General features: G+C 32.3%; 1 protein-coding gene across 1 annotated transcript; it reads left to right on the top strand.

The window, feature by feature from the left end:
• Window positions 1–3,139: 3,139 nt before the first annotated feature.
• LOC114717597 (protein UNUSUAL FLORAL ORGANS-like) lies at window positions 3,140–4,474 on the top strand. The gene has a single exon (XM_028902808.1). The coding sequence runs from the start codon at window positions 3,140–3,142 to the stop codon at window positions 4,472–4,474; it is 1,335 nt and encodes a 444-aa protein (XP_028758641.1).
• Window positions 4,475–15,536: the final 11,062 nt, after the last annotated feature.

Raw genomic sequence — 15,536 nt, 5'->3', positions numbered from 1 at the left:
GTGAACGCAAATACCAAGTTTGTTTGGTTAAGCTTTTCCTAAAACGGAGGTTTCTTGAGGCAACACATTCATTTCCAAATCTGAGACTTCAACTTTTCCCATTTTTTTTTCTTCTCTCTCTCTCTCTGTCTGTGTTTTCTCTCACACACAGATCTAGAGAGCGAAAGTATGAGTCTATCATCTATGACAGACAATCAATAAAAACAAAACTAAAGGTCGTCCGTGGACGTTTGACACGAACAACACAGTGTTTGTCTGACTGAGATTTGCTTCTACTTAACAAAACCAAGCAAAAGCCAATAGGCCTCCGGAAGAGAATATTATGACTCTTAGAAACAAGAAAGGAGGCGTCAGAATATGCTATGCCTATGCTCACTCACATTCACACCCTCTTTCTTTCTTTTGCAGTTTTACGCGCGCCTCTCTGTCTCTGTAATAATAATAATAAATTAATAACATACTAGCTCTATAATAATAATAATAATAATTATTATTATTATTTGTTTTTTTTTTATGTTTTATATAAAAATTAGTTTAATATTCAATTTAATTTTAAATATAAAATCTTCAACCAATATATATTATTGGTAAGAATATTTTAAAAAAATAATATTTATTATTATAAATAATTAATTTAATTAGTTTTTTTAGTTTATTTAAATAATCAATAATTTTATATAAAAATAAGACTTTTTATTTTTTTACCACCCTAAGGCGTATCATTATACCTAGGTATCTACATCTATAATATATATTATTATATCAGCCAAGGAAGAGGTAGCTTTTGAGAGTTCACGCCACATGCTGTGTAAAAGCAAACTCATCAGGGAGTGAGCTGATGGATTAGACGTATGATGACTGACGAACTGTTGCTATACGGATACATTTTTCAACAACAACCAATAGCCCTCAACATGCCTGTACTTCAAAATTGTCCCTTTCCCTGTCCCCAACAAGGTTCTAAAGCATTACTTACCTATGGGCAAGCAAAGCAAGTTGAATTGGCTTAGTGAAGGGGCACTTGCAGCCGCGTTTATTTTATCTGGAATAAAAAATTTTATATATTTATTTTATATTTTATGAATTACAATAAAAAAATTGTTTTAAGTCTTTTCAAACAGGTTCTTAATTAAAAAAAAAATTAATTTTTTTCGCTTATAATTTTGTCTGACTCAGCATCTAAATTTAACATGGTGGATCCAATATGTAAACTTAAACTTAATACCAGTAAAAAAAAAAACTTAGACTTAATACAATCAAAGCCTAAAAAGCTACAAAGCTTTTTTAATAAAAATTTATTAGATAAGTTGAATCTTAAGGATTCATCATGGTTATGATATGTCTCTAAATTTAAAGAGTATTTAGGTTACAATTGCCACTCAGGACTTTGTAAATTATAAGCAAACCTTGTCAATTGAATTAACTTTTATGAGTTAAAAATTAAGTGTTAAATAGTTTTAAAAAAAGAATGAATTATAATAAGTTAAAGTTAGAAATTAAATTTAAATTGAGTTATATAAGTTACAGTTGTAGGCATAATTTCAACAAATTAAAATTATAGTGGTTAAGTTATATGAGCCAAAATTTTGAGAATTGAATCAGAATGAGTGAAAATTATAAAAGCCAAACATAATAGTTTAAAGGGAAAAAAAAATTAAGAGTAATATCTTAAGATGACCTCAAGGAGACGAACCCGATGGATTCATTTATAGCCAAACTCCAATATTCCTTTTATTTTATCGCAGGCATGCGAATGACAATGAATAGCTGTTAAACATGATGTACCTTGTGCAGGGTTTTGTTGTCACTAAGTAAATTTATGTGAATAGAACGTCAAAGTTTGACCAGTTCAAATTATATGACATTATTTTACTAAAAAGTTTTTCATCAAGTTTTATGTATGATGTATCACATTTGACATAGGGGAAAAATTAAAATATGGGTTCGAAATAAAAAAATAAAACATCAAAACTTTCAAATTCTTTTAGGTTAAAGTTTTGAGCTTTAATTTTTTTTATATAGTGTAAATTTTTAAGAATCACTTAGTGCCAGCTAAGAATGAGGTGAGAGGCTCACTTCAAATTAAAATCTTTTTTTTAACCCTACTTATTTCTAGTATTTTGATTTTTGACCCCACCAATCTGAACTCAAATATATTAAGCATCCTCACTGACCTAGGCCTAGGTCAGCCACGTTACCAAAAAAAAAAAGCAACAAAATAATTTTAAAAATATTAAAAATTGTTGAACTACTCTTAATGCCATTTAGAGTTCAGAGTTACGAAGTATAATTTTCTGTTTTGATGGTTTCCTGAGTTGTTTCAGCTGCTCGCATTCACAGAGGCGTGTCTTCCAAGATTTTCTCGTACGCACACATTGCCTTCTCCTCAAGAGTTTTCAACTACATGCATACAGATGGGTCATTTTTGTCCCTTTGTGTGAATAATCAATGCTACACAAGGCGGAAAAAAGTCGTTTTTTTAATTAAGTTTGGAGTTAATAACGAAGTGAGAATTAATTGTTACGGTCATAAAATATTATTTTTATAGTTAGGCCATGTGTTGTATCATGAAGAGTATGTACTTGCAAGGAGTTCGGCTCTCACCAGTCACCACCGGCGGCATCTTTCACTCTTTTTGAGTTTTTCTGCAACTTCGTCGTTCCAATCCTCGGCATTGACAAAACAACACTGAAATGATAGACGCATCCATCCCAAGCACCGCACATGATTATTTAATTCTCTCCCTCCCTCTCTCTTCGAAAATAAGCCACGAGATCATCAACAAAAGAAGATCATATATTTACTATATATATTTGTATATTATATATATAGACAAGAAGCTAACATCTAAACTCACTTATAGTCCGAGTTCATTCCATATCGGTACACTAGTTTGGAAGCTCCTGTTTCCCTCTTGATTATCTTCTTGTTCTTCTTCTTCCGTTAGCATTCCAAAAGGCAACCTATCTGTACTTTCTCTCTTACTATAGGCGCTTTCCCTATTATATATCAACCAAACACAAAGCAGAAAGGCCTAGCTCTACTTGTAAACTAGATTTTCCAAGAAACCCCACCAGATAAAAAAAAGAGTTTCCATCTTAAGCTAAGCTTGCTATTTTAAACCTTTAGCCTCATCTACATGGAGGGTTTTCACCCACTTATGACTTGCTCATCATCACCGTTTGCTTACACTTTTAATCTCAGTGCTGGTTCTGGTGTTTCATCTTCATCAAGCACATACAGCACCCCATGGATGGACTCTAGGATATGGAGCAAGCTTCCACAGCGAATTCTTGACAGAATCTTAGCCTTCCTTCCACCGCCTGCTTTCTTCCGAGCACGCTGTGTCTGCAAGAGATTCTATGGCCTTTTGTTTTCCAACACTTTCCTTCAACTCTACCTCCAAATCTCACAACCCCACCATTGGTTCATATTCTTCAGCCACAACAAAAGCCTCAAGAGCAGCTATATCTACAATAAGAACCCTAGTACCAGTGGCGGAAGTGGAAGTGGAAGCAGTAGTAGTGGTACTACTACGACTGCTACACACTGTTGTGAAGCGTACCTGTTTGATCCGTATGAAATCGCATGGTACCGTATTCCCTTTCCCCTTCTTCCTTCTGGTTTCTCTCCATCTTCTTCTTCTTCAGGCTTGGTCTGTTTTGTTTCAGACGAGGCTGGTCCCAAGACTCTTATTCTCTCCAATCCCATTCTTGGTACTATGACTCAACTACCTCCCACAATAAGACCAAGACTCTTCCCTTCCATTGGCCTGGCCATTTCCCATTCCTCAATAGATCTCACTGTTGCAGGTGACGACATGATTTCCCCTTATGCTGTGAAAAACCTAACATCTGAAAGCTTTCATATTGACTCAAGTGGGTTTTATTCCATATGGGGGACCACATCTTCCCTTCCCAGACTGTGTAGTCTGGAATCTGGTAAGATGATTCACGCAGGAGGGAGATTCTATTGCATGAACTACAGCCCTTTTAGTGTCTTATGCCACGACATTTCCTCAAACACTTGGTGCAAAATCCAAGCCCCAATGAGGAGATTTTTAAGGTTTCCAAGTTTAATTGAAAGCAAAGGCAAGTTACTGTTAGTTGCAGCAGTTGAGAAGAGCAAGCTTAACATCCCGAGGAGTTTAAGGGTCTGGATTCTTCAGGCTTGCGGGACAACGTGGGTTGAGACGGAGAGGATGCCTCAGCAACTTTATGTGCAATTTGAAGAATTTGAAGGAGGGAATGGTTTTGATTGTGTAGGGCATGGTGAGTTTATTGTGATAATGATCAGAAGAACAGATAAGGTTTTGCTGTTTGATATCTGCAGAAAGAGATGGCAGTGGATTCCACCATGTCCTTACGTTGCTCCAAGTAATAATGGTGCTTTTGCTTTGCATGGCTTTGCTTATGAGCCTAGACTTGCCACCCCTGTCACTGCCCTTCTGGATCAACTAGCACTTCCATTTTAGAGCTTTATAGGTTAGTAACACGTTCTCAGGATTAATGCTTTCACAATTCATTCAATTATGAAAATTACATTCCCTTCTATTTACAAGCTAAGCATTACTTCCTGTCTTGTAGGAGCTTCTACTGGCAGCCAAGTATTCAAGTGGCATATTTATTTTCAGGAAGGATGGACAGAAAAAACCTTTATACGCTGAGATTGGAGGATTGTCTTCAATTTTTACAGTTTGAAAAGCGTATTTGCTCTCTTTTTTCCCCCTATGGTAGGAAGTATGGTTGTGGATGTAATGGAGCTGAAACTCTAGTTAATTACTAGTTACTGGGAGTATGAAAAAATGGTAATGCTATGGACCTTAGTGATCAGAGTTATTAGGAGTTCTCCTGATGTACCTAGGCTAGGGTATAGCAAGTTTTAGCTATAGCTTATATAGATTGGGATGTGTGCCAGTTTAACTTTTGTTCACTGGTCCTAGGTTTTGTTCGATGTTAAATGTCTTTCGTATTGTTGCAGTTGAAGTAAAAGGAGGTTGTCTTGTAATTGACTTGTGGTTTTTGGGGTAAGCGAGGATTTTAACATTAGGTGAACAAGATGTTGGAACTTAGCTTGTCGGTTGGCTATTTTTATATTCATAACGTCTTTCATATTCTTCCCTTGTTTGTGGTTGACGCATTAGTTTCGCCTTTGTTTTGAAATAGAAGATGCGTAGGTGTTTGTGGGGGGAAGCTAGTTTCAGGAATATTTTATATTACAGAACTAATTAGACTTTTTAATTGGACATTTTCAAGTTTCCAATGGCCACTGTTATGGCCATACGAGGTTTGAGATGAGATTAGGTTCGATGCTCACATATGTTGTCCAAGTTTGAACCGAGGTGAAGGTTGAAGAAAGAGTGTAATGACTAATGAGAGAGCAAGTTTAAATCAAGAGAAATATTAAATTATGGCTCTCACTTAACTATATATATGTATGCTTCAAGTCAAACACTTTTTTTTTTTTTGGGGAGAATGGCAATTAGGTTCCACTTAAGGGAATTAAATGTAAAAAAGTCCCTTGAAATCATAAAATTATTCTGAAATCTCAAAAGACTTTTTTACAATAAATTTTATTTATTTAATTACCAAATTACTTTTTTTTTTTTTTAAACTTTGTATTGACAACTAAAAAGCAGTGGTTGACAACTCAGAGTGTAAGGATTGAGTATTGACAACTATCGCGGCTGGTTTGACAACACATTTTTTCAGTATATCATATCATAAGTTGTCAAACCAGCTGCGATAGTTGTCAATCCTTACACTCTGAGTTGTCAACCACTGCTCTTTCAGTTATCAATGCAAATTTAAAAAAAAACAAGGGTAATTTGGTAAGTAAACAAATAAAATTTAATGCAAAAAAAATTTTGGGACTTTAAAATAATTTCATGATTTCAAAAGACTTTTTTGTATTTAATTCCCTTGAGTAGGACCTAATTGCCATTTTTTCTTTTTCTTTTTAAAAAAAAAGGTTTCTTGCGTTCTTTTAATTAATAATACATATAGTGTATATATACGAAAACAAATTTATTTGGTATGTTGACATAGTATAGTGAGAAATTTAATAAATAAGTTAGTATTATGGAGAAATGCCAATTAATAATGATGGGACAGCGTTAGTATAAAACGGCTAATAATCAAAACAACGGATTCTTTGGGACAATTATGCTTCGTTATTGATTTGTCTTGACGCAGGTTGGAACGAATTGATTGTCCCCCATGGATTGGGTGCAACATGAAAGTGCAATCAATTCATTCCAAACTTGTGTTGAAAAAAATCATTCTTTGATGAACAACCAAAATTTTTATGTAAAAAAAGTTAATGATTTGTCAGGTGTAATTTATAAAAAGGATAAATATATAACTTTACTTGGAAAGTTTTCACACAGGAGCTCTAGGTGCCAAGAAATCTTTTTTAAACAAATTTATCTCGAAAGTTTAAAATTATGATGATAAAAAATGTTAATGACTTGTTATTATTTTAATAGTCAATGTTAATTATATAATAATATGAAGCAATATTAATATGATTTTAAATTTTCAGAATAAATTTGCATCCAAAAACATTTATGAGTAATCAGCACTCATGAGTAAAAACTTTCTGAGCAAATTTAGAGCTTAATCTTTTATAAAAGGAAAAATTGAAAATAAATCCCTATTTAAAAAGTTAATTGTAGAATGAGACCTTAACTTTTGAGGTCCTTTTGGAGAATTAAAAAGAAAAGGAAATTACCACAATTCCCTTAATGAAATACAACTAGGATCAAATATATGCAATTGGAGATCAATGATATGTAATTATGATCAGTAATGTGCAATTATGTCTCATATGCAACAAGGTAGATGCAATATGTAATTAGATCAAACATATGCAACTAGAGATCAAAGATATATAATTATGATCGATGATATTTAATTAGATCTTACATGTAACTAAGCATCCTTAATATGCAACTAGGATCAATGATATACAATTAGGATCAATGATATGTAATTAGAACCTATATACAATTAGGCATATGTAATATGCAATTAGGATTAAGCATAGATAACTAGAGATCAATGAGATGCAATTATAATAAGCGATATCCATTTAGACCCTATATGCAACTAGGCATCTCAATATACAATTAGGATCAAACATATGTAACTTGGGATCACAGATATGCAATTAGGATCAATGATATACAATTAGGTTTTATATACAATTAGGCATATGTAATATACAATTAGGATCTAATATATGTAATTGGAGATCAAGGATATGCAATATTTAGAATCAGTGATATATAATTAGGTTCTATATGCAACTAGGCATATGCCATACGCAATTAGGATTAATAATATGCAACTCGGGATCAAGGATATGTAACTCGGGTTATTTCATCTTTTTAAATAGGGATTTTTTTCTAATTTTCTCTTTATAAAAAGGTAAAAGTCTATCCACGCTTTTTTTTTTTCCTTTTATCCCTAGCATCAATCGTGTGCTCAAGGGACCACTGAAATTTGAAACTGCACACATGCCCAGTTCTCCTACAGTAGTAAGCCTGCCAATGACGTCCGAAAAGAAAGAGACAGATTTTTATTTGTCAATTACATCATGGAACCTAAACTAAAAACACTTGAGACTAAAACGCAATTAATTTTCAGTCCCAAAAAAAAACACAATTAACTTAATATAACAACTAAATAACGATCATCAAACACAAAAATGAAATCTGAGCAAATGTTGGGAGCTAACAGTTTGTTTAGAATGATTTAAAAGTGACTTTTTAATTGAGATTCATGAAGAGTTTTGTCTTGACTTATATCAAAATATTTATAAATACTATACAAGTCCTAATTATAATTAAGATCGGTAATAGTATTTATAAATGGTAAATCCAAACAAGCAACAAAACCATAAAGATGCTTGGCAAAACTTCTAACATGACGTTGAATGACACCACTCCCGGCTGTTGCAAGTACCCCCAAAAACAAAAAAAGAATCCAACAATATGTATCATATGGTATACCTAACATAAGGATAAAGAATATATCAAATGGGGGGGGGGGGAAGCATAAACAAATAGAGACCCTTCCTCGTGAGAGTGACGCTCATCACGCATTGTCCACAAATACAGGCTCCAAACCTTAGTTCTATCTTTGGTACGAGAAAAATATAGAGAATGAGAATGAAAAGTTTGACGAGTTTGATTTAAAAAAAATTGGAGAGTCAGCTTATGCAATCCCTAGAATTACCCTCTTGGCAAGGATTTGAAAATTAAGAGGTCAAACATGAAGTACTATTATGACCTTCACTCACGTCCCCAGTGCCTGGAATTTTCTCCTTGGCATAAACTTCAAAGTAAGACCAGGAACTAATAATGATCTAATTAAATAAAATAATAGAGAAAGACTATTTTTAGTTATTATATATAATTAATAATAGAAAAATACTAAAATAAAAATAAAAATGTGAGATGTAAGTGACTGACTGCATCCATATATGATGGTACTCTTTTTTTTTTTTTGGCCAAATGATGGGATTCTATTTCAGTCATTGATCACTCTCATAACAAACTGATGACTGGTTTTGATGAATTTGACAGGATATGCCAAATATCACTGTTTATACTTTTTTTTTTTGGGTGAGAAATATCACTGTTTATACTTGGATATCACATTAACATGCACCAAACATATTGGAACAATTTTTTTTTGAAAAAAGATTTTTTTGGCCTGAAGTATACTTTTTTTAAGGCTCAAGCTTTATATGCATTTTGGAATCTATATATTTATGAAATTATTTTTTCTTCTTAATAAAATAGGACCTATCTATTATTTTATTATATATAGACAATATTCATAACTCATTTTAAGAACACATTTATTAATTTCTTTCACTCTTAATTTTAAGTAATAACCTGTTCATCTCTTTTAATCTACCCTCACACAATTATGCCAATAAAAAATGATTTTAAAAGATATACAAAATTTTATATTTAATTAGTTTCAACAAATTTATTTAATTTCATAAAAATGAAAATGAATAGGATTATATAAAAAAGGTTAAGGTGGGTTCATCTTCAGCTGAAGTATTTTGTTAAGTGCGTCAAGTACTTTAAACTATTTTGTCGGGCATGTCTTAAAGTATTTTTTATATGCATCCAGTACCTTAAAGTATTTTATAAACTTGTAGTTCATCCAATATATGCCCTAAAGTAATTTTTTGATTAGATGCATCCCACACCTTAAAAAAATACTAAAAAAAATATATTACAGTGCTTGATATACATTTATTTAACAGACTTTTGGAGGAGTACTTGATTGATGATGTTAAAATTGCTCATGAAATAATATTTTAAAAATACAATTGCTTTTAAAAAAATTATACTTTAAGAAGAAAATCACACTATAAAATATCTTAAGGCATTGGATACATATAAAAAAACAACTCAAATATTAAATGTACTATAAAATATTTTAGAGTATTAAACACACGTAATAAAATTTCTTCGAGGCAGTGATGCAACTTAACTCTGATTTGCTGGTCAAAAAAACTTAACTCTCATTTAAGACAAAGTGAGGGTGTAAAGCTCTTGACATAGATTACGGAAAACGAGGTTCCTCATATATCCCTTCATCGTAATCTAATCATTTTGGTTCAGTTGTAACTTTATTGGTTGTCATACTTTGGTTCCATTATTATTATCAATATCTTCGAAACCTCAAGCAAAGTCAGGAACAGCACAACAAATGCCTTGAAAAATGTACATGTCCTTTTTTTTTTTTTTGGTTTTTTACCAGGAAGGTACATGTCCTTATTGTGACTGTTAGTCAGTAATAGTCACACACTTTATACATCTATAGAGACTATGAACTATGAATATATAGTCCTTTATTTGATCCCTATCTATATTGGCTGCCGTTATTATCATTATGTGTTTCTTAGGTTTCCCTTGTCAGGAATGGGGTGTGTCTGATGACTATTAAACAGTAATGTACTTCTAATTCATGATGTTTCATACACTCCTTTCCCCACATGAAGCTCACCAGAAAAAAAAAAATTTCAGGTTTCGTCCTTCCTTCACCCAAATGGATTTCCTAAATCATAAAATATTTTAGGGAAAACAGCAAAAAAAAAAAATCATGAAAATTGCAAAAATACAAATCAGGTATCTTGTGGAAAATTTGTCGTCATTTGGCATTTGGTTGTTGTCCCAACCTATATAAATCTTGCAGAGGTTCCTCATTTGCAATTTTACAATTTTCACGGTCTTTTTTTTTTTAACGGTTTTTCTAATATTTTAATTCAACTGATGTGTAAAGTCATCATCAATCATTATCACATATTATTTATATATAAATTACGAATAATGTAATTTTGCTTAAAAAACACTAAGGTTATGGAAATTTTGATTTTTGTGTAATTATTACAGGGTTTGTTTTAAAAAAATTAGGTTTACGAAGTTCATTACTACTAAAAAATACTCTAAAAGTAAAACTACACAAAAAATTGCTTTATGATATTGGCTATTATAAAAAAAAATTTAAAATATTGAATGAACAAAAAATTATTTTCATATTTGAAAAAAATACTACTTACCCAATTTTAAATGTTTTTGACAATCGACTCCTAAGATTTTTTATTATTTACTTGGGAAAATAGTATTACCTTGACTTGTTAATGTAAAATTCAGTCTGTACTAAAATTTTCAGCTTGTTTGGGAGGGTTTAAAAAATCCCTTATAAGCATGTTTCACATAAACCAAGACAAAACTCCTCTCACATACTTGTCTCTTATTCTGTAAATCACTATTAAAAAGCTACTTACAAACTGTTTCAAATGGACCCTATATTTTCCGTAGATTTTATATTAAAAATCAGAAGTAGTATTTAATTTCCTTTAAAACAAACAAGAGGAGATACAATGTTGAAAAATGAATGTATATGAAATAAAGGCTAAAAGAACTGCAGGCTTGGGGGAAAAAACACAAAAAGCCTAACACTAACGCAAAGATCCCCCCGGGAGGGGGGGGGGTGTCATATCGCTCCCTCGTCTTCTCTAATCAGAATCTGCAAGCAGAGAAACGCTATTATTATTATCAATGGGCCTGTTTGTTATATTGATAAAAAAATACTTATAAGCACATGTTATATAAATCGAGATACATTTTTTTTCACATACCTATTTTATATTTCATAAATTATTATTAAAAAGTTACTTATAAACTATTTTAAATAAACCCATTTGGGACTTAGAGTTTAGGTTTTGAAGAATTACTTGTAAAAAAGACAATCAATTGAGACTTGTTTCAAATCGTTTGTAATTAATTTTTTAATTATGATTTATAAAATAAAAAGTATGTATGTAAAAAGAGATTTTGTCTTGATTTGCATGAATGTGCTTATAACACTATTTTAGATTATCGCGTCCAAACAAGCCTTTAGTTGTTGGAGAGCATTAATGAGAAAATCTCAAAAAAAAAAAAAACAAAACAAAAGCAACCTTAGATACAAGCTATATATTAAGCTATATCATGAAAAACATTTGGAATGATAATTGTAATTTTTAAAAACAACTTTGTCGATTGCTATTTATGAAATATAAAATAAATATATAAGGAGAGTTTTGTTTCAAATCATATAAAAGTGTTTATATTAAATAACTCCAAGTAAGGGGAGGAAAAGGAAACAACACCGCTTGGGAATCATATTCCCATCCCCAACATATACTGTGGATTCATTACCCCAAAAAACCATGATAACCAATCTATCAAATAATAATAATAAAAATTAAAAAAGGAGTCACCATAATTAAATGAATTTTTTAAATTAAAAAAATAAATTACATTAGATAAGAACTTTCTACTAATAAAATAATGCTAATCCATATAATTTATTTATATAGATATATTCATTACTCAATATTTTATTGTTCAATAAAAAGAATAAAACTATTGTGATGTGCAAATTGTCTGTAGATTAGATATATTTCATAATTGTTTTTAAAAATAAAATTTCTAATTTCTCGTAGGTCACGCAGACAATTAATTGTCAAAAAAAAAAGAAGTAGGTATTACCTTTCAAAGTGCGGGCTATTTTAACCCGCCTTCTTTCTATAGAAAAAAAAAACTAATTATATCTCTTGATTAGATACAAGATTGCCGAAGGAGTTTTCAAAATGGTGGGGTACAACGTTCAAGTGTAATTCACCAAGAAAAGTTGTAGTATTTTATTTTTAAATGTTATATATATGTATATCTGTACCTGGTACTTATTACATTATAGATAGAAATAAAATAAAAGAATATTTTTATTTTTAATTCCCCCATCATTTTATGGTTTAATTTGTTGAGGGCCTTAGGACTGATGAGTCATGGTTTATAAAAATGAAAAAGGTTAATATAATTTTTAGTTTTTTAATACCCTCATTTTGATTTTAGTCCATTAAATTTTAAATTATAGATTTTTGGTTCCTCAAAAAGTAAAATATTCTTTTTTATAAATTATAGAGACTAATATTTTAAATAAAAAAAATTTAAGGAACCAAAATCTTTGAGTTTGTTTGGTTTCCTGTTTTAGAAACAATTTTTTGTTTTTAAAAACAGAAAAATAAAAAATAACTTGTTTGGTAATTTATTTTTAATTGATTGTTTTAAAAAATAAAAAAATAAAAACATGATTTTAAAAACTAAAAAACCAAAACAACTTTTATATGTTTTTTTAGTTTTTGTTTTTGTATTTTTTGTTTTGAAAAATTTTGAGAAACTTTCTTCTCTTCTTATCAATTATCCACCACTTATTATTATTTTTTGATGAAAATACAAGGCCAATCGCCCAATCTATATTATCACATTGCATGGGTAAGCAATCCCCACAGTGTCAAAAAATAGGTGCTTATACAAACTAGGAGGGGGGCGATAAAAAATAATAGACTCCTCCTCAAGCTCAAAACTAAGGTTTGCTAAGAAATCAACACAAGAGTTCCCTTCCCTATACACATGTTGAACTCTTGTATAAGAAAAAAACTTATCTCTCTCTTAACTATCTTTAATAGACTCGAAACTATGTCTAGATCATCATCTATATTCCTCAATATATTTACAACAGTACTAGGATCACATTCAACTAAAAGCCTTTATATACCTAAACTCAGGGGCAATTTGTACACCAGATATGACTCCCCATAGCTCAGCTTTAACAGCAACGCAGCTTCCAAGCTTCTTTGCATACCCTCTTATCCATCTTCCATCACAGGTTCGTAAGAGTCCACCACATCCAACTTTACCCTGCAGGCCCTTTGAAGCTTTGTTTGAGTTCAACTTTACCCATCCTACTAAAGGAGGTTGCCACCTAATAAAGGCTTCCTGTCTTCTCCTTCCCAGTGTACCATGTAAGTTGGTTACATTAACAATCTCATTGACATGTTTCTCAATTATCAACTCTAGCTTTTCAGGAACAGCATAATTCTCTTTAAATAGGCTCACGTTTCTCCAATTCCAAAGCTTCTAACATATCACACCATACTCCACTACCTTCCTACTGTTTCTTCTACTTAGGCCCCATTTAAACCACTCAAGACCTTCTAATTCCAAAAACTTCGTATCCTGTAACCATTTGCCACATCTTCTCCAAACATCCTTTGCAAAATGACAGTCTCTTAAAACATGCATGACTGTCTCCAATTCACCAACACACTTCGAACACATAGGACTTTCCCCCATCATTCTGCTTCTTCTTTCAGCCATTAACAATCTATTATATGTTGCTAACCATAAAAAAACTTGAATTCTATTCGGACCTTTCCATCCCCATATGTGGCTCTAGACAGCATCCCTCACACCATCATCATTCCTCAACATTTCATACATTTTCGCCACCATATAGTTCTCCCTCAAACCAATACCCTATTTGATAATATCATTACCAAGATCAGAACTTGGAGGGGGCATAGCCAGTAACGTGTCCTTCCCTACATCGGTCAACATAGTCTTAATTTTTGTGGAATCCCATTTTCCATTATCATTTACCATATCTATAACCTTCCAACTTCTCATTTGATTGTTGAGAAGCACTAGACATTTACCTTCCAGTCTAACATCCCTGTCACACCATAGATCCTTCTAGAATTTTACTGTCTCACCATTTCCTACTTCCCATCTGACCCCTTTCAGGATTGGAGGCCACAGTCTTGCTGGGTTTTTCCATACTTCTGAATCTGTGCTCTTTGTTGTGCATTCAATCAGTAGGTATGCATTTCTACTATATTTCGTGGCCAACACCTTCAAGCATAAGCTATCCGACTTGGAAATTAGATTCCAACCAACCCTGCCCAGCAAAGCATCATTCATAGTGCCCATATCCTTCAGGCCATAACCCCTTCTATCCTTGGGAGTACATAGGAGTTCCCGACTGACTGCATGCATCTTCCTTTTGTCTTCCCTGCCTCTCCATAAGAAATTACATTGTATCCTTTTAAGCTGCATTCTTACTCCGCTAGGGATATGGGAGTGTTGCATATGATAAGCAGCCATGTTGTTTGTGACAAGTATCAGCCTACCAGCCAAAGATAGATTCTGTTTCTTCCATCCACTCACTTTACTTTGCATTTTGTCAATCAAGAACTGGAATCTTTCTTTTGTACTCCTCCTGTTCATGATTTGTGCTCCTAGATACCTTCCCATATTATCTGTACATTTAAAGTTTGTCATGTTACATATCTCATCTTGCAGCCTCCTACTTTTGTTCTTTGAGAAAAAAATATTCGTCTTCTGGACATTTATTTGCTATCCTGAAGCTTCTCCAAACCTCTCTAGAATTTCCAAAATGTTGGCAGCCTGCTCAATACTTGCTTCACATAACAAAAGCACATCATCTGTAAACATATGGTGAGTGATAGGGATGCCTCTTCTTCCCATCTTGAAAGAATTCCACTTTTTTTTTTTTCATGCACACCATCCGCTATCATATGTGACAATTTTTCCATCCCAAATACAAACAAATAAGGAGACAAAGGATCCCCTTGTCTTAAACCTCTGGTAGGCTTAAATTCCTCTCTTTTCTCTCCATTCCACATGAGGCCATTTTAGCTGAGTTGATACACATCATAATTACTTTTATCATATGCTCTTCAATACCAACTTCCTGTAAAGTCTTTTCCATAAAACCCCATGACATTCTATTATAAGCTTTCTCTAAGTCTATTTTAATAGACATGTAGCCTTTCTTCCTACTCATCTTATTCATAGTATGTACCATTTCTTTTGCAATTATGATATTATCTTGTATATTTCGTTTGGGAACGAAACTGGACTGGAAGGGGAAACTAATTTGTCCATTAAGGGCTTCAATCTATTCACAATCAACTTAGTTAACCCTTTATAAATGACATTATAAAGGGCAATGGGGAGGAAGTGGCTTACTTGTTTTGGTCTCTCAACCTTTGGAATTAGAGCCAACAGAGTGCTATTGATTTTAGCAATACGATCAGGTTGCCTCCACATAATTGATAGCAAATCTGACACGGCACTCCCCACAATCTCCCAATTCTGT

Source organism: Neltuma alba, unplaced genomic scaffold, assembly GCF_004799145.2.
Source record: "Neltuma alba isolate B1F8T4 unplaced genomic scaffold, ASM479914v2 tig00011756_pilon, whole genome shotgun sequence".
NCBI classification, from domain to species: domain Eukaryota; kingdom Viridiplantae; phylum Streptophyta; class Magnoliopsida; order Fabales; family Fabaceae; genus Neltuma; species Neltuma alba.
The sequence above is the reverse complement of the archived record's forward strand: the minus strand, read 5'-3'. Positions and strand labels throughout refer to the sequence as shown.

Bases quoted from the DNA above. Each gene is read 5' to 3' on its own strand.
- LOC114717597 (XM_028902808.1), top strand. From the start codon at position 3,140: ATGGAGGGTTTTCACCCACTTATGACTTGCTCATCATCACCGTTTGCT.